Raw genomic sequence first — 25,920 nt, 5'->3', positions numbered from 1 at the left:
CATCCGGGTTCTACGTCTTTGCAACAAGTGCAAATATTGCCTCCACTTTGCTTTTTTTAAAAGCAAAGCAAAAAAAAAATATTTCATATAAATATACCTTATTTACATGCTGGTTCCACGGCCATATTAAGGAAGAGGGGTTGAGGCAACGTACTTTGTACTATCCACAGTAAAACAAAAATAAAATGCTGAGATCAGGGATAGAGATAGATAAAGTATATAATACCTAATACTCGTTGGCGCAGCAATCCATATTGGATCAAGGCCTTGAAGTGTGTTAGAGCACTTCATTCAAGATCGTAACGGTACACTATAGAACATTGTAGGAGGCAATGTGATCAGCATTACGCTCGCCCGAGATTATTACTCACAGCTGAGTCGACTGGTATTCGACGTCAAATCACAATACAAATCCCACTGCCGCTAGTGCGATTAGAACCGCGACCTTCCGTACGACAGCCTGCTCTAACCACTCAGCTATCCGGACACATAGTTGGGTAGTTCCACTATGCTAAATCCTACCTGATCTCTCTTGGTGACAGGTCTCGCGACAGGCCGACAAAGAAAATGCATTCAATGTCGTTAAAAGCAAAACGATCGGATTGAGTAACAATGAGCCTCGGAAAAATGCTAGGGCGTCCACCTCAGCCGACGCGCCAGGACGGGTTCCGGTCGGGCGTAAGTAAGGTAGTCCGAGCAAAACAAATACGTGACTCCACGTTAAATGTCGGCACGTGACTGGAGGAACTCGCAAGAGCCCTTCGGAGAGGGCGCATTGATATCTATACTCTACAAGAAACCTGGTGATCTGGTGTCAAAAGCAACAACATAGAACGCGAACTTTTCTATTTTGGCAGCTCACACTCAATACGGTGTTGGCATTGCTACCTCAGAGGGTTTCCGTAACGCCATTAAAGAAGGCGAACGATTTGATGACCGGCTGATGAAACTCACCATTGTATCAGCTGATGGCACTTCTTCATCGCGTATGAACCAAAGACAAGACGACCTGATGCCGAGAAAGATGTTCTCGATGTAAAGGTCTGCAGCGTGCCTGCTGATGACTATATTATCATTTCAGGCGCCCTTAATGATCCGGTGGGTGAAAAGGCAAACAGCAACCGATGCCATGGCGGAAAGGGGTTTGGAGGGCACAATGAGAGGGGGCGAGCGTATAGTCGATTTTGCTGTCATCCATGACCTTGTACTTATGAATACATGGTTCATCTAATGATTGTCTCATCTCTTACATTTTATGGTGGGAATAATAAAACGTAAGTCGATTATATTCTCGTAAGGCGCCGAAATTTTACCACCGTCACTGATGGCAAAGACGTTTCCCATGAGACGATCGCATCTCAACACCGACCGTTGATTGCCGTCTTGCGAATCAAGCCACCGATAAAACAGCGTGAAGAACGCACTGGCCCGCCGCACATTAAATGGTGGCGATTTCGTGAAAAGAAAGAAGAAATGATCTCACTTACCCGATTACCCACCATTACGAATGTGGAAGAATCGTGGAACCAAATTAAAGATACGATCTATAAAGCAGCCTCTGCAACTCTCAGGGTCACCAAGACAAGTAAGCGGCTCATCAACAGAGATACTTGGCTTTAAAATGAAGATGTTGAAATGAAGGTCCGTGAAAAGAAACGCCTCTACCACAAGTTTTTCGACGATAAAACGCCCGCCAATTGGCAAATTTATAAGAATGCCAGTCGGCAAGCAAAGAAAGCGACCGCTGTAACTCCAGTGTTCCATTACAAAAATCTTTACGATAAACTAGATACTCGGGATGGCGAGAGAGATCTATATCAACTTGCCAAAAGCCGACACGAACGTACACAGGACATCAAACATTTCTGTTGCGTTAATGACAAAAGCGGTACTTTGTTTACCGACCGTCGAGCCGCGACGGATAGATGGCGGGAATGTTTCGAGCAGATTCCATTTGAAGAATTTGTTCATCCACCACTTCCACAAAAATTGCCGACATTTGGAGCAATTACACCTGCCAGCGCAACTGAAGTCAAGGAAGCAATAAAACGAATGAGATCGGGGAAAGCAACAGGACCTGAAGACATTGCATCTGAGCTCTGGAAAGCGAAGAGCTGGAACCCAACACTGTGGCTCAGTGAATTCTTCAATCCGGTTATTGAAGAAGGGAGAACACTACCCGGCTGGCAAGCAAGTACCACAGTTCCAAATGATTAGCATTAGAATTTGTTCATCCACCACTTCCACAAAAATTGCCGACATTTGGAGCAATTACACCTGCCAGCGCAACTGAAGTCAAGGAAGCAATAAAACGAATGAGATCGGGGAAAGCAACAGGACCTGAAGACATTGCATCTGAGCTCTGGAAAGCGAAGAGCTGGAACCCAACACTGTGGCTCAGTGAATTCTTCAATCCGGTTATTGAAGAAGGGAGAACACTACCCGGCTGGCAAGCAAGTACCACAGTTCCAATAGGGAAAACGAAAGGTAGTCCAGCACAATGTTCAAATTACCGTCCGATCCGGTTGCTTTCCTATACCATGAAGAGTTTTGCACGCATTCTTGATAACCGTATTCGTGAAATCGTGAATTAAACCGGATTTGCCAAGAAGTGCGCAACTATTGACGCAATACCCGCTGCGAGGTTATTCATGGAGAAGCATCGCCCCTTTTCCATTGCACCTCTGGATCTAGAAAAAGCGTTTCACCGTGTACCATACGGATTCATTTGGTATGCTCTACGATGACTCTTAGTGCCTGAAGAACTCTTGCGAAAGTAGAGGTGATGTTTATCAAGCAAGCGCTCTCTCACCACACCTCTTTGTTTTTGTTATTGATATTATCACTGCAGCACTGTACACGAGACATCCAACGTCTTGCGCACTATCTACTGGTTTATGCAGATGATGTTTTCCTGGAGTCCAATAGTCAAATGATGTCGAGCAACTTATCCAAAAGTGGAATGATCGCCTGATGCAACACGGTATCAGATTGAATCTGAATAAAACTCCATGACATAGGCAAATTGTCAGCGGCAGTGACCTGCCCAGAACTGAACCATTTAAATATCTCGGGTCGACGCTATTAGCCAATGGAGAACTGCGCTGTGAAATTGCTTCACGTGTTAGCGCAACCTGGATGAAGTGGCGTTCCACAACTAATGTTCTTTTTGATCGATTTTTCAACGAACGTCTCAAATCTAAAATTTACTGCTGTGTCGTCTGGTCTCCATGGTTCTGAGTATTAGCCGACTATAAAGGGCTCGCTAAACAGAAAGCGGACTGTCCGCGCGAACTGTCCGTGCTGCAGTCCGTTGCCGACGGGTGATGTCAAACAGTCCGTGGACTGCTTACAGCGGACTATTTCCAAGACGATGTCCGATAAAGAAGAACTACTTTTTTTCGGTACCCATTTTTCTGTTCTTCGCGAACTTTGCAATTTTTCACAACATGTCCCCAGTTCACTGCAGACAGGACCGGTCCACGGCGGTAAAGCGCCTGTTGTTTGACTAGGATGATGCAATATTACCGAGTTCGTGACGGACAGTCCGCTTTCTGGTTGGCCTTTAAAAGCCTTTCAAAGACAATGAACGGCCTCCTGCTGTAATGGAGGCAAAGATGTTGTGTTGGACTAGTGGCGTGACACGCTTTGATCATATCCGAAATGAGGATATCCGCGATCGATATGGGGTTGCATCGATCGTGGAAAGATTGCGAGAGTGGCGTCTTCGATGGTATGGTGACGTGATTCGCGCTAACGAGAATTCACTCGCCAAGCTTGATTTGAACATCGAAGTCGATGGTAAGCCACCAAACGGCCGGCCGAAGCAGCGGTGGCATGATACACTGGATGGAAGTTTGAAAGACTCGCGATTGCATCCAGTTCAGGTTTTTGATAAAACGAAGAGGCGAAACGGATCACGACGAACCGACCCCGCTTGTGAACGGGAGAAAGGCTGAAGAAAAGGAAGATTAAGAACATAATATTTAACATATTTAAAGCATAAAATTTCTATAAGAAAAAAGTGTTAAACATTGGCTAAATTTCACAATTTACTTTTACTTTTCCGCATTTTCCCCATATGCGTTTTCAAGTACAGATATAACTTTATCCAAACCTCAAATATGATACATGGTGTAGTATGAACCTGGAAGTTTTACACCTGGCGTGAGAGGGAGTGAAGTGTCCAAAGAACCCAACCCATGTTCCCGAGTCTGGTTAACACAGAAGCATTGAAATGCATGTTGACGGGACACTTCAGTGAACACCACTTAGGCGCTAGGGGTGCGCCACGGTCAATTATCGTCACTTCTTCTGATTTTTGAGTAGGCCCTGCCACCGTGATTGACCATAGCCAAATCGAATGGTCTTTCTGGCTATGGCCAAATATCATAGTACTTATAAATACGGGGTTAGTTTTTTACGTATATTTTCTTGGATAATTGACAAAAAGTCACTGCAGAATTTTTTCCAAATGATATAAATGTTTTTCGTAGTTAATTTACTTCTGCGCATGGAACTGTGTTACGTAGATTAGCAACTCGTTATCGTTAGAATTGCTGTCGGCGATAAATCATAGAACTTTAAGCTGACATTTCTGCACTCTGTATTAAAAAAGGGTCTTGAGTCGAACCAAAGAGTGGACCGGTTGCGTTGCATTGCCAAATGGTTTAGTGCTTTTTGTCAGAAGTCAACAATGCATGAAAAATTGAGTAATTGGTAGTTAGAACTGCAAATAAAACGCAAACTTCGCAAGCCACAAATCTATTGCGCTACACATTGCACTGCAATAGGAAAGTCATTGGAGTAACAACGCGGCCCACACCTGAGTGCCTCCATTGCATTAAATCTATTGCACTTTAGACGGTGCTTTGGTTGCTGGAGTGGAAAATTAAGAAACGCCTGTTAAGGTCACTTTCGCGTGGCGGCTGCAGCCCACAAATGATGTGGAAATGACTGGGCAGAAAAAAAGCGTGATATTAAAAATTTTAAAAATACTTATTTATTGTATAATTCTCTAGCATAATTAACATAAAAAATCGACTTAAATGGTAAACAATACGAAGGCTACATTATTGTCTATACAAATCTTATGCTAATTGGGTGTGAGACGAAAGTTGAAAGTGGAGTCTGGAAGGAAGTCAATGATGGGGAGAGAGGAAGTTTAGAGATTTTACCAGTGCGAAACGACATAAATGATTAAATATAAAAATGAGTTCCATTCGTTGAAAAACAAAGGTGTGCAAATATTGTGCCTTGAATGTTTGCAGCGCCATGTCTGTGGTCCCGAAGGTCCGGTGATTGCGGCTCAGACGTGATTGCGATGCATTGGACTAAATAGAATTTCGTCCTTAACCTCCAGTCATTTAAGTAATTTGCAGTTTTTGAAGTTAAGAAGGACATATTCAGTTTTCCAACATCGGCGGCGATCCTTTAAACATTGCAGCTTTTTCACATTTTAGATAGCCAATATTACGCTAATTGATGAGAAGTATTAAACATGATTTGCTCCTGGTTAATTTGCAGAAATTTAGCAGAAAGACCTTCTATAATGAAAATCACAGTTTCCTTCTATAATTTGAACTGGGTCTTATGCGAATGCCATTTTCAATGAAGTTTGATGAGGAGTGGAGTACAGGAGAATGTACCTACATAGCTATAGCACGCTATAAACTGGTCATGAAAATTGACCATAAATTAACTTAAGGCTAGAAGCGGTTCATAGTCGAGGTCCTTGGGGCTAGACTGTTTTTTGTACTTTCTCTCCAACTTTGTGCTTGCCAGTTTCGACTTTGCCTTGCTGATCCGATTTTTTTTCTCCTCTTGTGATTTCTCCTTATCTAAAAGTTCCAGCTGTTCGAAGATGTTTTTGGGGTTTGGGTGGTGAGTTTTACTTGTAGAGTTTTTATTGGCATACACGACTACGAATTGTGAAAATGCGGAATCAGAGGGTGTGTTGATTTCAGCAAAGTCACGGAAGTTAGCAAACTGTTCTTCTGGATAGGTGAATTTTTGAATGAATGCATCTGCATGCGGTCTTCCGTGACCATTGTTGTTGGAACCATCATCACCAAAAAAGAAACCGTAGTCGTTAGGTCCGTCACCGTGGAATGGTGCTTCATTTTCGGCATAGAAAGTTCCGCCACGAATGACGCCGAAATCTCCTGATCCCAGGATGGATTGGTCAAAAGATCGAGGAGCTTGGATTTTAGAGGACGGTGGTCCTTCAGGTGCTTGGAAGTATGGTCGAGAATGTCCTAGTGGCGGCGCTTCCCTGAAAAATGTTGGATAGAAGTTTTGCGCAGCTGCGTGAGTGTTCGTTGTTGAGCCATCAGATTGTTCTGCACTTTCATACTCCGTTGTTGTTGGGTATATTTGCTGACCATCCGATCGGATTATATCGATATGAGAAAATTCGTCCGGTTCCATTAACATGTCAGAATCATCGTCCGAAGATGTTCCTGGAAAATAAAGAAAACAAATGTTAAGGCTTGCTTGGAATCGTATCAATTTATGGGAAGTAGTAGTGTATCAACTCTAACGCAAGTCAATATTGTTGTACCGTTTGCTTGTAGTTAAATTTGGAGGAAGTTTGCTTCCATAAAACCTAAAGAGGTGAATAGTAATAGTGACACGTAGCTATCTGAGGTTATCGCAACATTAAAATTTGAACAATGCGATATTTTACATATTTAAGGTTTTGTGTAAGCATAGTTTACAGTCTGTCTGTCCGTAACACGCATTTTTCGCAGAGACGGTTATAGCGATTGACACCAAATTTGGTAGAACGGTGAAAACGGTGAACGCTCACGCATATAGCGAGTTACATCCTTTAACGTCGAATTTAAGGGGGGGGGGTCCCCATACATGCAAAAGGAGGGTGTACATTTTTTCCCCATCAATTATAATCATGTGGAGTATCAAATGAAAGGTCTCGGTTAGAACTTTTCGAAGTCGGTCTTAGTTTTGACATTTGTAGGAAAGGTGGTGAGTGCGGAAGGTCGAAACTGATCATTTCTTTCGCGAACCCGTTCTCAGAAACTACCCACCCGAAAATTCTGAAAAAAAATCAAGAGGCTGCCACTGTATGGTGCCTAGGGTCCGAAATACCCTCCATACCGATCCCTGTCCAAATAAACTTAATAATAGTACATTACTATAATTTTTAGTAATTGGCAGGAAAACCCCCTTAAGTTCACCCTACAATCACTAAATTTTGCAATAGTGTAGGCTATCTTATCAAATTTGGTGAAAATCGCACTATTACTAATAAAGATATAATAGGTCAAAGCTGTAGCTTCAGTGCAAATTCGAGATTTTGAATGTCAATATCACTTGAAACTGGATAAATGCATATATCACGTGCTACACACTAATGGGACAAATGTTCGATGTACAAGTGGCTGAAATGATGAATCAATGAATGCATCACTTGAAGGCAAATCGATTTCTTCTCATATTTAAATGAAGCTTAGGAAATATAAAATAGACGCAGGGAGCCAAAACGGGCAAATGCGGCAAATTTTCTTTTTCAGGATTTCTTTGTTTGACTTGACTCTTACACAACGTTTCATCACCAGTAACAATAGTTTTGGCAAAGTTTTCATCATTTAAAGAATTTTGGGTAAAATTTTTGATCATCATTCAGTTGATTATTCATTTTCCATAGTAGCATAAGCTACTGTCACAAAATTACCTGTGTTCAGCCATTCTACTGAACCAGATGTTGTGAAACTTCGGCAGTTTATGAAGGAAGGCTTCGATTACGTAAATATATGTATATAGCGATTTCGGTTACTTTTGGGACAGAGGATGTATATATATATATGAAGACTAAACGATATCACCTCCCCAACTGAATCGAATCGCATCTCACACATCTCGCTGAATTCGATGTATATCATGCTTGAAGTGTCATTGAGTTTGTGCTGTGTTACTACAAGCGTTGATGTTTGTCGCTTTCATTGAAGCAGTTCGATTTCGCGGACCCTTCTTAATCGACTTGCCTGCGTCGTTGTTGCGTCACTCACATAGATGATGGTAGGTTTGGGTAGGTATCAGTGGTTGGTCCGAGAAGGCCACAGCTGTGGTGCATCGTTTTGATGCCACAAGCGCCCAATACCATGACTGCTGTGATAAGAATAAGAAGGCAAAGACTTCCTTCCTCTTCCCCACAGCTTCAGCATTGCGAATTGTGGGGTATGCCGGGGCCTGCGTCACAGTCCCCTATAGGCCAGTGCCACATGCAGACCGTCGTAATCTTGTATTTATTTGCACGCTTCTGGCACAAGAGATCAGGTTTTGTTATAGACACAGACTGTACCCGCCAAAGGACTGCTAAGAGCAGAGCCCGGCCTGTCCAGTCTATCAGCCCACTCCCTCGCCTCTGTGCTCCAATGACCGGGAACCCAGAGGACGGTGACTTTGAGTGTGTCGTCCAGACTGGCCAGCGCGTTTGTGCACAGCCCCACCAGCTCGGATGATGTCACTACTGAGTACGAGGCTTTAATGACCTCTTGGTTTTCGGTTAGAATGGCTAAGCTTGGGGCTCGAATCATGCCCCAGCCGTCGATCATAATCTATGTACATCGACACAGATGACAAAAGCGTTATTATGAGCCAGCCAAGGCCGCTAGCATCGACACTGATTCCTTCAGAGAGACGAAAATGGGAGGCGAAATGAGGTGGCGTCTCATTCGCGTGATGAGCGGGTCAGTAAACTGTGAGATTTCATAAAAGGTCGATGGAGCATTCATAAAATTACTTCTATATTAAGGCCATCCTAAGAAGGCATTGCACCGAAGATAGAAACAACGTGGAACAAGTTTCAAAAGGGCCACTGGACTTATACCCTGACACCGTTTATTGAGAAGAGATCCCGGAAGTAAAAATCACCTGAGCGAATCAGCGTCTCGATTGAACACAAACTGTTGCAGCCTAGCTACATATACCGATATTCAAGAAATACTTGTTTCCTTTATCGGACTTGTAGCACTGATGAAAGGAGCAAGTGGTTCCTGAAATATAGTTATATGCGAATATAATAAATAACATAAACAACGCTAGCGAGAAAACAAAAAACCGTCTAATTACTTCAAATAATTTAATCACTAGAAACACCGCAAGATTACACTTAGATGACATTCAAAGTTTTAGAGTGCAATCAATTTGAATAAAAGAGACAACTTTCACCTAGTAGTACTGCGATTTCCACCAAAATTAGTAGTGTCATGCTCAATAGCATAGCCAATATTATTGGGTGTCGGATACCAGTCGACTCAGTTATGAATGAGTACCTGACACAAATCAGCTTAATAATCTCGGACGAACGCAATGCTGACCGTATTGCTTCGTACAGTGAACAGCAGTGTTTCGTTACGGTCTTGAATGAAGTACTCTCGCACACTTCAAGCCCTGATCCAATTCGATTATTGCGCTAACGATTATTATTATTTTATTTCCTAGTAGTCACAATCTCGGCAGATGCCGGATTTTACCTAATACTAGCACTAAGTGCCAATCATTTAGGCTCGGACGATCCTACTTACTTAAAAGATAAAGGGGCGCTGCTGTTGGTGGCCGGTGGTAGAGCAACGGGAGAATCCTTCGAGAGTTGAGAGTTCCAGGACATGAAAGGAAGGCGTGAGGGATTTAGGTACAATACCTGAATTACATCCACTCTCTCAAGTGGCCAAATTTATTTGATTTCCTGGACCAGTAGCTCATAGGTCACCTTCTTCTCCGTTTATTTCCATTCAATGTTGCTATTATAGGGGATAGCAACATCAACAATATACGCGGAGCAACCCGTCTTGTCAACAAACAGCACTTCAGGCTTGTTGTGTGGAATATGGCGATCATTTAGAACTTGCTGGTCCCAATATATGCTGTAAGCAGAACTGTCCAGTACTGCTTGTGGCTCATATCGGTAAACCGGGCATATTTCCATGATCAGGTCATGCTTGTATGCAAAGTTTTGATGGATCATCCTACATAAAGCTTTGTGCCTATTCGTGGTGCTATTGCAGTGCAGCCAGAATGAGATGGTCCAACGTCTTTAACGCCAAACCACACATTCTGCACTGGTCGTTCTCCACCCGCTCTTCCATTATGAGCTTTTTATAAGCTCGGGTGGAAACCACGCCATCCTGAATGGCAAACATGAATCCGTCCGTTTCAGCAAAGAACTCCTCAGCACACAGCTATCTGTTCGACAAATGTAAAGCGATAAATGGCTACCAAAGACAATTCACGTGTTTACCGTGCATTGTCTTCGACTCCCGTTCATCGATCCCCTCTTGGTCCGCCTTGCTTACCCTACAACTACCGAGTTGATAATGAGTTGCTCTTTGCAACCCCTTGATGCAACTCGGCAACCCTTTTGCTCCTCGGACAGAATGTTGTTGGTCTCGAGATGTGCATTGACCCTTCTAGTAATAATAGACGTTAGGAATATGTCCAGGGGGTGGTAATTGGTCTTGTGTCTGCGGGGTCCTGCACCTTGTCATTTTCAGGGACAAGGTAGGTAATTCCCGCATTGAGGAGTGGTGGGAATTTCTCCGGCCAATCAATGACCTGATTTATGCTACGTACCGACTGTGTATACTGGTAAATTTTTTATACCAGAAATTCTGCCCTTGAATGTCGTCTGCCGTGTTACCCTCTATGGATCTAAGCTTTGGCCGACTATAAAGGAGAATGAATGGCGTGTCGTGGTAATGGAGACGAAGATGTTGCGTTGGACTAGTGGCGTGACATCCCTTGAAAAAATTGCGAGGAAGGCGTCTTCGATAACATGGACACGTAATTCAGTTTTGTTGTAAACATAACTTTATTAATATCGGTTTATTGTCTCTCTGTTACATCCATTTCTTCAGCAGCGATTACTTTTATTGACACAAAATTTAGTAAGGAGGTGGGAACCGGGAATGCCCCCTGCATGCAGTGAGTAACATTATTCTATATTAGGTTTAAGAGGGGGTCCCCATACATGTAAAAGGGGGGTGGGGTGTAAAAATTTTCCACTGGATATGGCCATGTGTGATACTAAATGAAATGTCTCGATCAGTACATCAAGTAAATATGAAAAAAATCATGGCGGCCCGTACATATGGTATTTAAGCCTGAAAATACTCTCCGATATGACATCTGCTCAAAAAGTTAAGAATAGTATATTATCATATTTTGAAAATTAATTGCGAACCCCTCTTAAGTTTATTTTGGATCCGTGAAATTCCGCAGTAAGATAGGGGGGAAGTGGGAAGCATCATATTGAAAAACTTGGTGGAAATTCTACTATTATTAACAATGTTATAGTAGGTCAAAGTAGTCGCTTTCGCATCAAATTGCCACCTCCTAAGAGATAAAGTGTCAGTGCCACATTACTCCGAACTATATAATTGGAACCATCGTTCTTAAAAAAAATATCAACAAAAGAACTTTTGATTTCCGACTTGTTAAGATTTGGTGTAAAACAAAACCTTATTGAAGTTGGTTTAATGGACTTGACTTCCGAATGTATTAGAGAAGCTTATCGGTACGCATCATAGGTCCTTAACATGTGGCGATATCTACATGTGGCTTAGTGCCTATGATCTGTACGGATAAGTTTCCCCAATACATTCGCAGGGTCGACCCAGTCTGAGTTTGGGTACTACTTATTAGATGTATTATGGTCGCGATATTTCGAATTCCGAAATACGTAAATGAAAATGTACGTGAAGGAATATTTTGAATTTTTAGTTATATACATACGAATGGAAAGACGTGCATAGATTTTTTTCACATAAAATGAACACAAAGCCTTTATAACCGAAGCGTCTAGTTTCCGGTATTCGGATTTATTTGCATCTGTTTTGGGTGACCTTCTGTACGCTGGCTAATAATGTCAAACTGTTAATGTAAAGCATGTGACGTTGCCTATTATCGATGCAATACTTTCCAAAGCAATTTGTCTGTATAGATGGTTCTTGAAAAATTGTGCGCAATTGTATGTTTAATTATATACAAACGGAATTGTCATGCTGTTGTGGCCGCGGCTTTTCGGCGGGAGCGGAATTTCATTAGCCTTTTCTGGAATTAATTTGTTCAAATAATGCTTCTTTAGTGTGCAATTACCTTAATTCGCCGCATATTGCACATTACTGAAATCGAGAAGTTCAAGGCCAAGTTTAGTTGGACCGGTTGATCGAAGGGCGGTCGATGGGCAGAACATTGTCTCGTGTAGTTTTCTCTGAATTTTGTGGATTTAATAGCCTGCAAATTTGTAAAGTTAGCCACCGTAGAGTGGAAAATTTGAATGGCAAAAAGGTCACTTACAGCGTTGAATTTTTTCGCTTGCAATTTTTGTTAGACAAGGCGTTGTGAGGTTGTAAAAGTTTTTTTGTTACAATTTGCTTTGGAAGATATAGAAAAATTCCTTTTTCAGAAAGAAAAGGGGAAAAAGAATCGGAGTTGGTTTTGGTTCGAGGAAGAGCTTGAAGAAACGTGGAAGGTCGGATGGTGAAGAGTTGGCCGAGAAAATGGGAGACATGAGTTGATATGAATTTTTGGGTGTTGACAAAAATGCGGGGAGGAATTCGATGATTTTTCTTGGAAGTGCACGTTGATTTTTGCTTTAAAGAGAAACGGGTTACGGTGAATGGAGTTTTTTATCATAAAAACATTTTTGAGTTAAATACGCATACCGAAGTTGGAAGAGGAGGCTCGAAAGGACTGAAAGCGTGGAATAGAAGCGACTCGATGACAGGAGTGAAATTCAGGTGGGAACAACAATGTTTAGGTCAATTCAATGCTATATTCAGGTGCTTGCCATGCATTGCTTTCGACTTCTATTCGTCGATCCGCTGTTGGTCTGACTTCTTCACTCCACTCAGAGGATTGGAATATCGATCTCTCAAATTAAGTGGAGTCAGTCCAAAATCTGCCTTACAGACAGCCGCATGCAATGGAGTCGACTGCTCTTTGCTGTAAAAATAAGCGCGGCGAGTAGACTTGGCGATGATGCCACCATGTACCACGCCCGTACCTCCGATGTCACGAGGTAGGTTCGGATGATACATTCCGAATTTGAACATAGTAGTCCGTATCCACCGCTGGATGTGTTCCAAATCGGTTTTTGTCCACGGCAATATCGCGAATGCATAAGCCATTGAAGCGATAGCGAATACATTCAATGCATTTATTTTGTTCTTCCTCGAGAGATGCGATTTCAGCATAAACTTCACACGTCGCAGGAACTCGGACAGCAGAGCATCCTTCAGACCACCAATTCGAGCATGGGTTCCTTGCAGAATCTTTAATTTAATTTTTATTCATTTAGTTATTATTTTTTCGAGTTGTCACGATCTCGGCAGATGCCGGAATTTGCATAATACTAGCACTAAGTGCCAAGCTTTTAGGCTCGAGCGATCCTACCTACTAAAATTATAAAGGGGCGCTGATAGGTCAATGGGAGAATCCGTCGAGAGCTTCCCGTAACATCGAGCACGGGTCCACGCAGGTGGTCGAGCCGCCGTTTTTTTTCATTTTTTTTTCAGATTTTAGCTCGCGTTTAAGTTTAAATCGTTAGGCTTACGCGAATCTATGTTTGTGTAGTTATTTTCAAGATCCGATGCGGACCCACGCAGCCAGATGAATTTTTAATAACGAAACGTGAAGGATCGTAGCGCTCAAAAGACGGCCCCCATATTCCCGAGCCTGGTTAGCACAGAGTCGTGCAAGCACGTGTCGATCGAACGCTCCGATAGAGCTTGAGTATATGCGGGCGGACTTTCACGGTCAATTTCGTCAATTTTGTAGGTTTTAGGGTTAGCTCCTTTTTCGTCAAATATACATAAATATTGAAAACGAGAAAGTCGATAATTATTTTACGAAACAGACTTTAGATTTGACAGTTAAAAATTATAAATTTTGTGTAAGCAAGAACTCATTCTCAGCAACTAATCAACCGAAGAATCTGTAAAGTCACGGTGGCGCTTCTATGCAAAACCTAGACCTGAAAAGCATCTTATATGTACCCTTTAAATTTATCCTAGATTGTAAAATTTTGAAGACACGTTAAGTTCTGAATACCTAGCTATGGGCCCAGGAGATGTATACGAAATCCAACAAACTTTTCGCTTAGCTTCCGGTTTTGATTTCTTTTGCAATTTTTATAATATTCTAATAAATTCCTGTTCTATTACATATTAAAGTAATACTATGATAAAATCGTTGACCCTTTCAGTCCTTATGGATTGTATATAACCCAGACTTTAAAATATTTTTTTTTAATTTCTTTTGCGAATTTTTGCGTTAATATTGTGACAGCACTGGCTGCCCAAGTTGGTTTAACAACAAAAACAGCTGTTTCCTGCCCACTTATGACAAAAAATGTGGTAGAAAAGCATTTCCAACATGGGGAGAGTCTGTAATAATAATAATCGTTGGCGCAACAATCCATATTGGATCAGGGCCTTGAAGTGTGTTAGAGCACTTCATTCAAAACCGTAACGGTACACAACAGAATTCAAAACCCTGTAGGAGGCAATGTGGTCAGCATTGCGCTCGCCCGAGATTACTACCTTGATTTGACTCAGGTACTCATTCACAGCTGAGTCGATTGGTATCCGACGTCACATCACGATACAAATTCCACTGCCACCAGTGAGATTTGAACCGCGACCTTCCGTACGACAGTTTTGTGCTCTAATCGCTCACCTATCTGGACAGATATCACCGATAATGCCACGTAATTAGGCTCCGATTTTCTAAAGGAGAATAAAGCTGAACTAGCCTAGCTTCGATATGATGAGGTTTTTAGAAAACGGTTTCACCGAAGGTGTTCAACCAAGCTTGCCACTTCCAACGCAATTTACTGGACGTTCACAGCAACGATGTTTCATAGCAACCCCTTCCGAGGTAAATGTTTAACCAAATGTAATTAAGGGGGTAAGCTGACATCAGATCAATTATTTTCAAGAAATCCAAGAAACAAACAAATTGAATGCAGAGGAAGTAGAGAGAAAAAAGTATTATATGTGCGTTGGAAACATGAGGATATGAAAAATTGTCCTAAATCGAAAGTCAAACCTAAAGATGGAGTGACTGCCAATCTTGGAAATATATCACTGGAAACTCCTTTACATTATTTTAGTCGAGATCTTTCAGATGAATTTATTGAATCTGAAGCTTATTATACAAATTTGTATGCTGTAGAACAGGAAACTCCTTGCTTGAAACCTAGAAACGCTGCTGAACTCAAAGAGTTGATAGGTCTTCCTGTAATTTGTGGAAATCTCAAATTATCTCGCTTGAATTTATATTAGAATAAGGCTCTTCGAATAAACATTTTTCCTCAAACGATGAAAAGAGATCAATTTTGCAAGTTCAAAATGCACCTATACCTTGTAAATTGCAAGGAAATTGGAGCTCAGTATGACAGGTTCTATAAAGTAAGACCTTTGTATGATTCAATAAGGCAAAGAGGTCTTAGGACACGACTAGAACGTCGTAGACTCGGACGGTCATGGTATCGCTTTGTCGTTAGTTAGGCTACGGAATTGTCCATCCTCGCGTAGGGAGCCAAAAGTTCTTCGGAGCATTCTTCTCTCGAACGCGACCAAGAGTTCGCAATTCTTCTTGCTAAGAACTCAAGTCTCCGAGGAATACATGAGGACTGGCAAGATCATTGTCTTGTACAGTATGGTGAGACGTTTCGAGCGGAACAGTTTTTGTAAGCTAAAATAGGCCCTGTTAGCTGCCAACAATCGTGTGCGGATTTCATCATCGTAGCTCTTTTTACTCTTTCCGTTTGACCAGTGCGGTTTGATGTTGTTGGTTGGTTGGTTTTCGCTGCTGAAGTTTCCACCATATATTTTGTTTTGCCTTCATTAATGTGCAGCCCAAGATCTTGCCCCAATGGCAGCCTGCTCGATCTGCATGATCTTTACATCTCGGGTTGTTCTCCCCACGATGTCGATGTCGTCAGCATAGGCCCGTAGTTGGGTGGATTTAAAGAGGATCGTACCTCTTGCATTTATCTCAGCATGACTGATCACTTTCTCAAGGGCCAGGTTGAAGAGGACGAATGGTAGGGCACCCCCTTGTCGTAGACCTTTGTTGATGTCCACTGGTCTTGACAGTGATTTTGCTGCTTTTATCTGGCCTCCACTTGGTGTAACTGGTCGCCTCCATATTTAACTAATTCGGCTGTAATTACATTGCCTCCTGGCGACTTATGATTTATAAGCCGATGAATTGCACCGACTGTTTCTCCTATGCTTTATTAGTATTTGCAGTATTTGCCCGTCGTCTTTAGTTGGCGGGACCTACAACTCGCCGATGTTCAGTAGCTCATCAAAATACTAAAGTCATCGCTCCAATATGCCCATTCTGTCGAAAATTAGATTTCCATCTTTGTCTCGGCAGGATGAGCATCGAGGTGTATAAGGCTTCATCCTGTTGACTTGTTGGTAAAAATTCCGCGCCTGGTGCGGTTGCTCCCTGTACTTTTCTAGTTCATAGACTTGTTGGTTCTCTCAGGCTTCCTTTTTCCGTCTGTGCCCGGGTTCTTTGAGAATGCAACATTCCTCGGCATGCGGCGTTCTTCCGTTCCGTAGTTAGCTTACATTCATCGTCAAACCAGCCGTTCCGACTTTTTTTGCGGGCCAAGGATCTTTGTGGCAGTATCAATAACAACGTTCTTCGGGTGGTTGTGAAGATTATTTGTAGATGCTTCATCTCCAGGATCTCTGTTGACTGCGGTTATTGCGGCATCCATTTCCCTCTTATAGGTGTTATGGAGGGCTGTGTTGTGGATGGCTTCAGTGTTCACTCTCACCTGATTGTTAGAGGGGATTCTAGGTGGTATTGTTATTCGAGCTCGGAGCACCATGCCAACGAGATAGTGATCCGAGTCTATATTGGCGCCCCCTATATGTTCTGACATTCATCAAGGCTGAGAAGTGGCGGCGTTCGATCAACACGTGGTCAATTTGGTTGAAAGTGGTCTCGTTTGGAGAGGCCCACGTATGTTTGTGGACCGCTTTGCGCGCAAACCAGGTACTTCCAACAACCATTTCGTGGGACCCTGCTAATTGAATAATTCGCAGTCCGTTATCATTGGTATCCCTATGTAAGCTATGGGAGCCGACGTATCGCCTGAATACGGGCTCTGTCCCTACTTGACTGTTGAAATCTTCAAGTATAATTTTGATAACATATTTGGGACAGGCTTCGAGGGTCGACTCAACTGCCTCGTAGAAGGTATCCTTCTCCGACTCTGCAATCTCCTCTGTAGGGGCGTAAATGTTTATGGACTTTTATTTCTCAACTTGCCTCGCAAACGCAGAGTGCATAGCCTTTCGCGTATATTTGCAAAGTCGATAACAGCAGGTTTTATTTTTTATTCTCACATAATCTATGCATATATTACGTGCTACGTACTATGAAATACGCAAAGCCTTTCGTACCTGAAGCGTCCAGCTGTCGGTTTCCTGACTTGTTTAATTTTCTAATGGTTAATGTGTCATTTTGCTGTCTAAATCTAAGCTTTTACTTGAATAAGTAAACATCAATTTTTGCCATATAGAAATTATGATTTGCAATCGAAAACCCTGCAGTGCTCAATGATGCCTTTCGAAAAAAAAGCCTGCAAGGCTCAAATAACATAGATTCACCAATTTAAAATAATAGATGCATGACGGTGATAAAGTATGTTAGGTGAGGCGAGGTTAGCGCTTAACGCTGTAGTGCATAGCATAACAGATCTGCAATATAAACTTTTTCAAGATCCCAGTTGTATGTCCTGTGTGCATAGGAAGCTAAAGTAAGTTGTCTATCATGTGGTTCAAACAAAAATTGATTTGTCAGTCTCTTGTCCTCGCTGATAATTTATTCTAGATTACATCTGAATATGCAAGTATTCAGTTTTCCTTAAATTTCGTAACGCGATAAAATGCTTGCAGTCAAATAAATGCAAATATGTATGGTCAATACTAATTAAGGCAGGCTGGAATTTTTAATATTTGTTAAGGACTTAAAAAGGACTTTCAAAAGAAAAATAACCGTTTTCAATGGAAAAGAAAAAATCACGCAATAGAGGGTTAAAGTATTAATATAAAGGCTCTTTAATAATGTTAAATATTTCTCTACGTATTTAATAGCTTTTTGACAAGACGACGAAGACGATAGTTACTCTTAATGGTAAATAGTTTAAAGAAGCCATTCGGACCTCATTAGTCCCCAATTCCACAGCTTTTGATTAAATTCATTTTTGGCATGCTTTGCTGTAAGTCAAAGTCGGCCGTAGTATTCCCAAATAAGAAAAGCCTTTGGGCTTAATTGAGCTATGTATATTTTTATATCCATCAAATTTTCGGGACCATTAATATTATGAGTTGGACATTGCTGGTTTGAATGAAAAAACCACGAAAACATGTCCCATCAATAATTATAAAATGGATAAAGGAAAATTTCGCAACTTCTGAACTTGACTTGACGGTCTGACTGTTGCATGACAAATCAGACATCATTGGATTAAATCATTTATTTAATTGAAAAAAAAAACTTATAATGCAAAACACGTTTCAACGCATTGCTATTAATAAGAGCGTAGATGCCGTTACTTTTACGTGATTGAGGTATGAATTCCCTCCATTCATAAGTGATTCAAGTATAACAAACAAAAACGTGCATGGTGAAAAAAGCTGCCAAATTTATTCCATATTTTGTGGTTACGCCTTCGAAGTGGCCTTGACCTAGTGAGGTTTGAATCGATTTGTTTGGGTCTCTTTTCTGGTGTTGAGCAATCATCGCGTTAAAAGTAATCACAATAGCAATACGCCAAAAGATTGTATGTAGTTACGGTTACGGAATATGTTTATCTGAACGCTGTTCACACAGTAGTTGGTAGTGTTAACATCACTAATTGAGGTTTGCTCGCGCATTCTGTAATTGGGCAAGATTAGCACTGCTCCGTTCGTTTGAATGGTTTTTCTGGTTTCTGACATGTTTGCTGTAGAAGATAGTGTCGAGATTATGATGGCTGACGTCTAATGCCTTGTATCCAAGTTCATCATTTGCGCTGCTTCTTTCAGAACAGCAAAATTGATATTTTTTAATTTGACTCATTAATTCACACCTTTTGCTTATTTGCCTTGGATTCCAGCGTTAAGAAATGAAGGCTTCTACTTAATATGAACTGATTCATCGCTCTGTAGCGATAGGTATAAGATTTAATTGAGTATAGTAGCTTTACTTGATTAAGAATAGTTCAGCTAAAAAACATTAGCTAATACCTTTTTCGAATCATTAGTTTCCAGATAGATTCTCATCCATTTTCTATATTATGTCTCCGTCAGTGTTATAGTAATATTTTCTATCTCCTCCCATTGAATGGAATTATAAGATTGAAACTTTCCAGAAAAACATTTTTTGAAACCTAGCCAAGTTTCTGACACGGTCTTATAAACAATAAAAGTGTCTTGTAAAAGTTCATTTATTTTACTAAAAGTGCAACTGTCCCCACAATCAAGGAATTACGAAATTCCCTGGGAAAATTACAAAATTGGTTCCCAGAATTATAAATGGTTATACATTTTAGATATTATGCAATGAGAATTATAATTCAATTTTAAATAGAATAATTTCCAATGAAATAAAGAAGAGACAATGGTGCACTATTAGAAGTTCGGGTTGAAAGCTGACCCTTTTTTTGGATGTGCTCTTTCTATTTTGTAGTCAGCGAGGATGAAGCCATTCACCAATGGAAACAAAAGTTCAACTTTACTAGCGCTGGCAGTCCTAAATTATTGTAATATGAGATTTTTTACTTGAGTAGGGATTTATTGTCATTGACTGAAAGTTACTCCATTTTTCGATAGAGGTAGAGCTCCTAATGCTTGCTATTGATTTCCCCACGGCTTTCATTCAGAGGAAAAAAGTAGCCGGAACTTTCTACAAATGGAAAATATGTAAGGAAGTAGATATACAACATGGAATCAAATAGTAATTTCCTTTTGATTGTTGGTCAAACTTTGTGAAATTGACTTTTTAATTCTTTTTCTGAAATGGTAAATTTATAAGAATGCGAACCGAGAAGCAAAGAAAGCGATCGGTGTTGTCCGAGCGGTCCATTAAAAAGATCTTTACGATAAATTGGATCAGGATGAGAGAGATTTGTATCGACTTGCCAAAAGCGAACACCAGTGCGTATATGATATTGAACATTTCTGTTGCGTTAGTGATAAGAACGGTACTTTGCTTGCTACATCGACGAGTCGCGACGGATAAATGACAAGAATATTTCGAGCAGATTTTAACTGAAGAATTCGTTCATCCTTCACTTCCACAAGCACTGCCGACATTTGGACCAGTTGCACCTGTCAGCGAAGCTGGTGCTCAGAGGTGGCGGCGAGGAAGATGGGGCGGCAACACTATCAGCCAAACAAAAACCAAGTGGCCGAGGAGAACCTCCATAGTGGTGCCACCGGGAGACGCTGTACTCACTTTGGTTTGCCGGCCGTGATGCAGTAGACGAATGCTCCAAAGGCCTAATTAGGGCGATGAGACCCGAGTCTGCACGGGGACTCATCTGAAGTGGTAAATTGGTCATGAAACCTCACTAGGGGTATACTGGTACCATGGGAACCGGGATTGCCCCTGGACTCTCATACTTCGGGTGAACTCCTGTTGTATGTGAGGACAGCTCGGTTATTTGCGGTGGGCCCCCTAGTGGGAGTTCCATGGAGGTTGTGGTTATGCTCAAGCGAGAAGAGACCTTCGGGCCTCGGCGTGGTGTTCCGTTTCAACACGGGTGCCGTACTTCTTAGTTCGGTAGAGATTTAGGTAATTCTTGCATCCACCAGTATGAATGCTAAGCCATGCACTTGGTATAGACTGGTACCGCTGTTGCTTGTCTCAGCGGGGTTCTGATTGTGGTCACAAAATCAATCCGTGTCTGAAGAGGACCGTAGGATTAAGTCTCCACGACAGGTACCCACGTAAAACACTCATGGGCTTAACTGTCAGCGCGACTGATCAGACCCGAGTCTGCAAGGGAATCATCTGAAGTGGCTCTGCCATGAAGCCTCACAGGAAGTTATCTGGTACTATGGAAACCAGGATGGCCCTCTGAGATCCTATGTTCCAGGAGAAGTCCTGGAGGATGTGTTCTCGGCCCCGTTATTTGCGGTTGGCACCCTAGTGGGGGTTTCATGGTTGGTTGGTTGGTTGTGCTTATGCCTATATCGCGGGCAGCGCTCCTCGGAGCTCAAGCGTGGAGTTGCGCTGTACAACTCGGGTGCCGTACCCCTTAGTTGCGGCAGAGGTGTTAGATAGGCCTCGTATCCACTGGCATGAATGTTGAGCCTGCACTCAATATAAACCAGGACCGCTGTGCTTGCATGGCGGGGCTCTGATTGTGGTCCCAAAATCAATCCGTGTCCGAAGAGGACTGTGAAATTATGCCCACACGGCAGATACTCACGTCAAACCTCCCAGGACTTTCACGTTAGCGCGACTGGTGCACAGAGGTCCGGTAATGAAGGCGGGGCGGCAACCCTGTCGGCCGAACCAAAACCAAGTGGCCGAGGAGAACCTACATAGTAGTGGCACCAGGAGACGCTGTATCACGTTGGTTTGCCGGCTATAATGCAGTAGATCCAAAGGACTAATTAGGTTGATCAGACCCGGGTCTGCACGGGATCTCATTTGAAGTGGCCATAGTTCACGGAACCTTACCAGGGATATACTGGTACCATGGGAGCGGGATAACCCCTGAATATACGTACTTCAGGAGAATTCCTGTTGTACGTGCGTTCAGCTCGGTTGTTGCATTTGGCCCACTATAGGGAGCTTCATGGGGTTGTGGTTACATTCAAGCAAACAGAGACCTTTGGCCTCGACGTGGAGTTGCATTTGCGAAACACGGGAGTCATACTCCTTAGTTCGGTAGAGATTTAGGTAGGTCTTACATCCACCAGTATGTATGCTGAACCATCCACTCGGTATAGACTGGTACCGTTGTAGCTTGCCAAAACGAGCTTCTGATTATAGTCACAAAATCAATCCATATCCTAAGAAGACCGTGGGACTAAGTCACCGAGAGGCAGGTACCCACGTAAAACCATAGGGACGTAACTGTTTGCGTGACTCAAGTCGAGAAAACAATAAAACGAATGAAATCGGGGAAAGCAGCATGACCTGATGAAATCGCATCTGAGCTCTTCAAACGAGTTATTGAGGAATTTAACTGGCGAGAAAGTACCAGAGTTTCAATATGAAACAAGTCGGAATACCAGAAGCTGGGCGCTTCGGGTATAAAGGTTTTGTGTTCATTTTATTTCATCCGTATATAGCTACAAATCCAACATATTCCTTTACATTTTTCTAAACTACAAGCACATACTACAGCCATAGATATTATTGTCTCCCTAAATAAACAAACTGCCTATTACCGAGTACTTTACATATCCACGCATATATAAATTGATCGTACTTATATTTCCGGTTTACTTCATGCGGAAAAGTATACATATGTACATATATAGTACGTATATTGAATACCGCTGGTTTAATGGATTAATATATCTATCTGGATTAATTACATGAAAACTTCATTAGCATGTATATACACCAACATGCACACATATGTCGAACGAGACTTTGTTATACTTTTTGGTGTTCACATTTTGAGCCCTCACTCCCCTACGTTTCACCCGATATCAAATGTGGGGCCAATTTACTAATTGAGCCCTTTCATTTAATACCCCACATGATTACATTCTGTGATAAAAAAATTGCCACCCTCCATTCACATGTATGGGGAGCCTTATACAACACATAACACAAAATGGCGCCACTTGCTATATGTAAAGGGAACATCAGACCGCACACACTCCCAAATTTTCGTGACAATCGGTCTAACCGTTTCCGAATAAATCGGGTGTGACAGACAGACAGATGGATAGACGGACAGACGAATCGATTCTAATAAGGTTTTGTGTGAAACAGAAAAGAAAGGTAATCCACCAGAATGTTCAAATTACCGACCGATCCGGTTGCTAACCGTACCATAAAAATTTTTGAACGCATTGTTACGCAATACATGCTGAGTATTTACTTATGGAAAAATACCGTGAGAAGCATCGCCCTTACACTGCATTTCTGGATGCGGAGAACACATTTGATTCTGTACCAACGCGCTTATCTGCTATGCCCTACGACAACACCTAGTACCAGGTGCATTGGTTTCGATTCCTCTACCGCGATCCGAAAAGAAAGGTTCGAATGGCAGAACTTGCCTGAAGTGACGTTCCACAACTGGTGTTCTTTATGATCAACGTATCAATGAACGCCTCGAATCTAAAATTTATCACAATGCCGTCTGCTCTGTCGCCCTATAAGGTTCTGAGTGCCTATGAAAAGCAATGAGCGGCGTCTAGCGGTAATGAAGACGAGGATGTTGCGTTAGACCAGTGACGTAACACGCCTTGATCACCTCCAAAATGAGAATCTTCGCGATCGATAAGTGGTTGCATCGATCTTGGAAAAGGTGAAGTAATTTGCGCTCACGAGAGTTCTATTCTTCTGTCCAGGCGACCAGAGAGAATATCAGAAGGATACTAAAATTTTAATTTTGTTTATCCTACTAGAGTGTTTATGTTATTGAAATATGATAAGTAGAATATAATATATATAATGCTTATATTTAATCAAATTTAATATGATCCGGTCGTTTGAGTACTTCCCGATGTCCGCTCGTATAAAACGTTTTGTAAGTACAGAGTAGCAGGGTGACAGTGGCAGTTGCTCTCAGTATACTATTTCAACTCAAAAAATATCTGCAGGGCCGTAGAGAGAAAATCTGGCTCCAGGGTGAAAATAGACTCCCCGTTTTATTGTCACGAATGACAGAAATCGCCTCTAAAGTCTCAAAGACCGTTTTTAAAGAAAAACTGTTTGTTTGAAATTATCAGCATTTTAAATTTCAAGCAAATTCAAACGCACCGAAAAGCCGTTGTATGACGCTACAAGTCGTTTCAAAAAACTTCAGTTGATCGTCAACTGGCAGTTACTCATGAAAATATAAACGTGCCAAAATTAACTTCGCGCCTGAAATGTCAAGGAGGACGTTGAAATATTGATTCGTGCCTCGCTGCACAAATGACTCCACAAAAACCCAGCTGAAAGCTTTTTTATTGCCCCGTAAGGAGTGTGGTTGGCCATCGACTGATGAAATCCGCTTTCATTGCGGTGTAATTTTTATGCTCGCACATGCAAATCAATTATGTAACAATATGGTGAAGATTTGCATTAACTAAGTTTCTCACCCTTGTAAAATGGAAAATCGATGGAGACAGATATTAATCAACATTTCAACACTAGTGGCATAGTTAAAATGCGGCAACTAACATAATAAACTTCCCGGAAGTACATGCTGTATTCCGAAAAGAAAAGTGTCAAACTTATAGACAGAATCAAACAGAAAAAAGGCTAACCTCGCCTAGAAATAAGGGAAAGATAGTTAATATTTATGTTCAAAACAGAAGGCTTCTTCAATGACCATAAAAGGACGGATCTTGAATGCCACCATTTTAATGTCAGTGACGTTAGCTTGTGGTCTTGTAAAAGAATTGGGTTTCATGTCGGTATCCATTAAAGGAACTTCTTCCTATCATCATTAACGGCCCAACAACCGGTATCCGGTTTAGGCCTGCCTTAGTAAGGAACTCCAGACACCCCGTTTTTGCGTGAGGTCCACCAATTCGATATCCCTAAAAACTGTCTGGCGTGCTGATCTACGCCATCGCTCCATCTCTGGCAAAGTTTCATCGTCTTAATTTTCTACCGTAGATATTGCCCTTATAGACTTTCCGGACTGGATCATCCTCATCTATACGGATTAGGTAGCCCGCTCACCGCAACCTATTAAGATGGGTTTTTTCCACAACCAGGTGGTCATGGTATCGCTCATAGATTTATGTAGGCTAGGGAATCGTCCATTCTCATGTAGGGGCCAAAAATTCTTTGCAGGATTCTCCTCTCAAATGCGGTCAAAAGCTCTCAATTTTTTTTGCTAAGAACACAGGTCTCTGAGGAATACATAAGAACTGGCAAGATCATAGTCTTGTACAATAAAAGCATTGACGGATGAGACGTTACGAGCGAAACAGTTTTTGCAAGCTGAAATAGGCTCTGTTCGCAGCCAACAACCGTGCGCGGATTTTATCGTCATAGCTGTTGTCGGTTGTGATTTTCAACCCTAGATAGGAGAAATTTTCAAATTTTCTCAAAGTTGTATTCTCCCATCTTCGCGATTGGATGCTCGTTCTTTGGTGTTTGGCGCTGACGTTGACGGTATATGCATCGGCTGACAAATCAGGTTTTGTGAGAAGAAGACCTGTGAAAAATTTAAAGAAAATTGTTCATAGAAAGGGATCAAACATCCATTCAGTATTATCGCCTGGTCAATGATTGATAACAAAAGTACAGAGTACCTATAAATGGTCCAAAAGACAATGAGGCAGGATCAATATATAAAGATCTTGGAAACCAGGAAAGCAAAAAGCTAAACAAGAGCTTTTGATCGACCAGGCTACTGTAACTTGATCCCATTTAAAGCCTTTAGGATCGACGAAAAATATAAAATTCTCACGAAAAATGTAGGGAATTAGATACAGTTGACAGAAGTCCTTATGGTGATTAATCATAAACAGTATGTGGATAAAAGTATAATGGTAATGGTGGAAAAGAGATAATAGATGCGAATAGTAAAAGTTATGGAGTTATCCTCTGAGGTACTTCCCATCGATTTGGATATTAAGACCATCATTGCAAAATATTATCAGTATTATTGGCGGTATTGAATGTTCTCTAAACTGATTGCGAAGAAGTGTGAACTCCGCAGAATAAAAAGGACGTGGGTTTCGTTCCCCT

The 25,920-nt window shown here is 41.7% G+C and overlaps 1 protein-coding gene across 1 annotated transcript in view; it reads right to left on the bottom strand.

Moving 5' to 3' along the window:
* Positions 1-5,011: 5,011 nt before the first annotated feature.
* The window catches only part of LOC119658002, a 227,137-nt gene continuing 206,228 nt past the window's right edge, over positions 5,012-25,920 (bottom strand). The window contains exon 3 of the mRNA XM_038065222.1: positions 5,012-6,461. Coding sequence (XP_037921150.1) covers positions 5,698-6,461 — 764 coding nt within the window. The 3' untranslated portion in view covers positions 5,012-5,697. The remainder of the gene's footprint in view (positions 6,462-25,920) is intronic.

This window comes from Hermetia illucens, chromosome 5 (assembly GCF_905115235.1).
Source record: "Hermetia illucens chromosome 5, iHerIll2.2.curated.20191125, whole genome shotgun sequence".
NCBI lineage: Eukaryota > Metazoa > Arthropoda > Insecta > Diptera > Stratiomyidae > Hermetia > Hermetia illucens.
The sequence above is the reverse complement of the archived record's forward strand: the minus strand, read 5'-3'. Positions and strand labels throughout refer to the sequence as shown.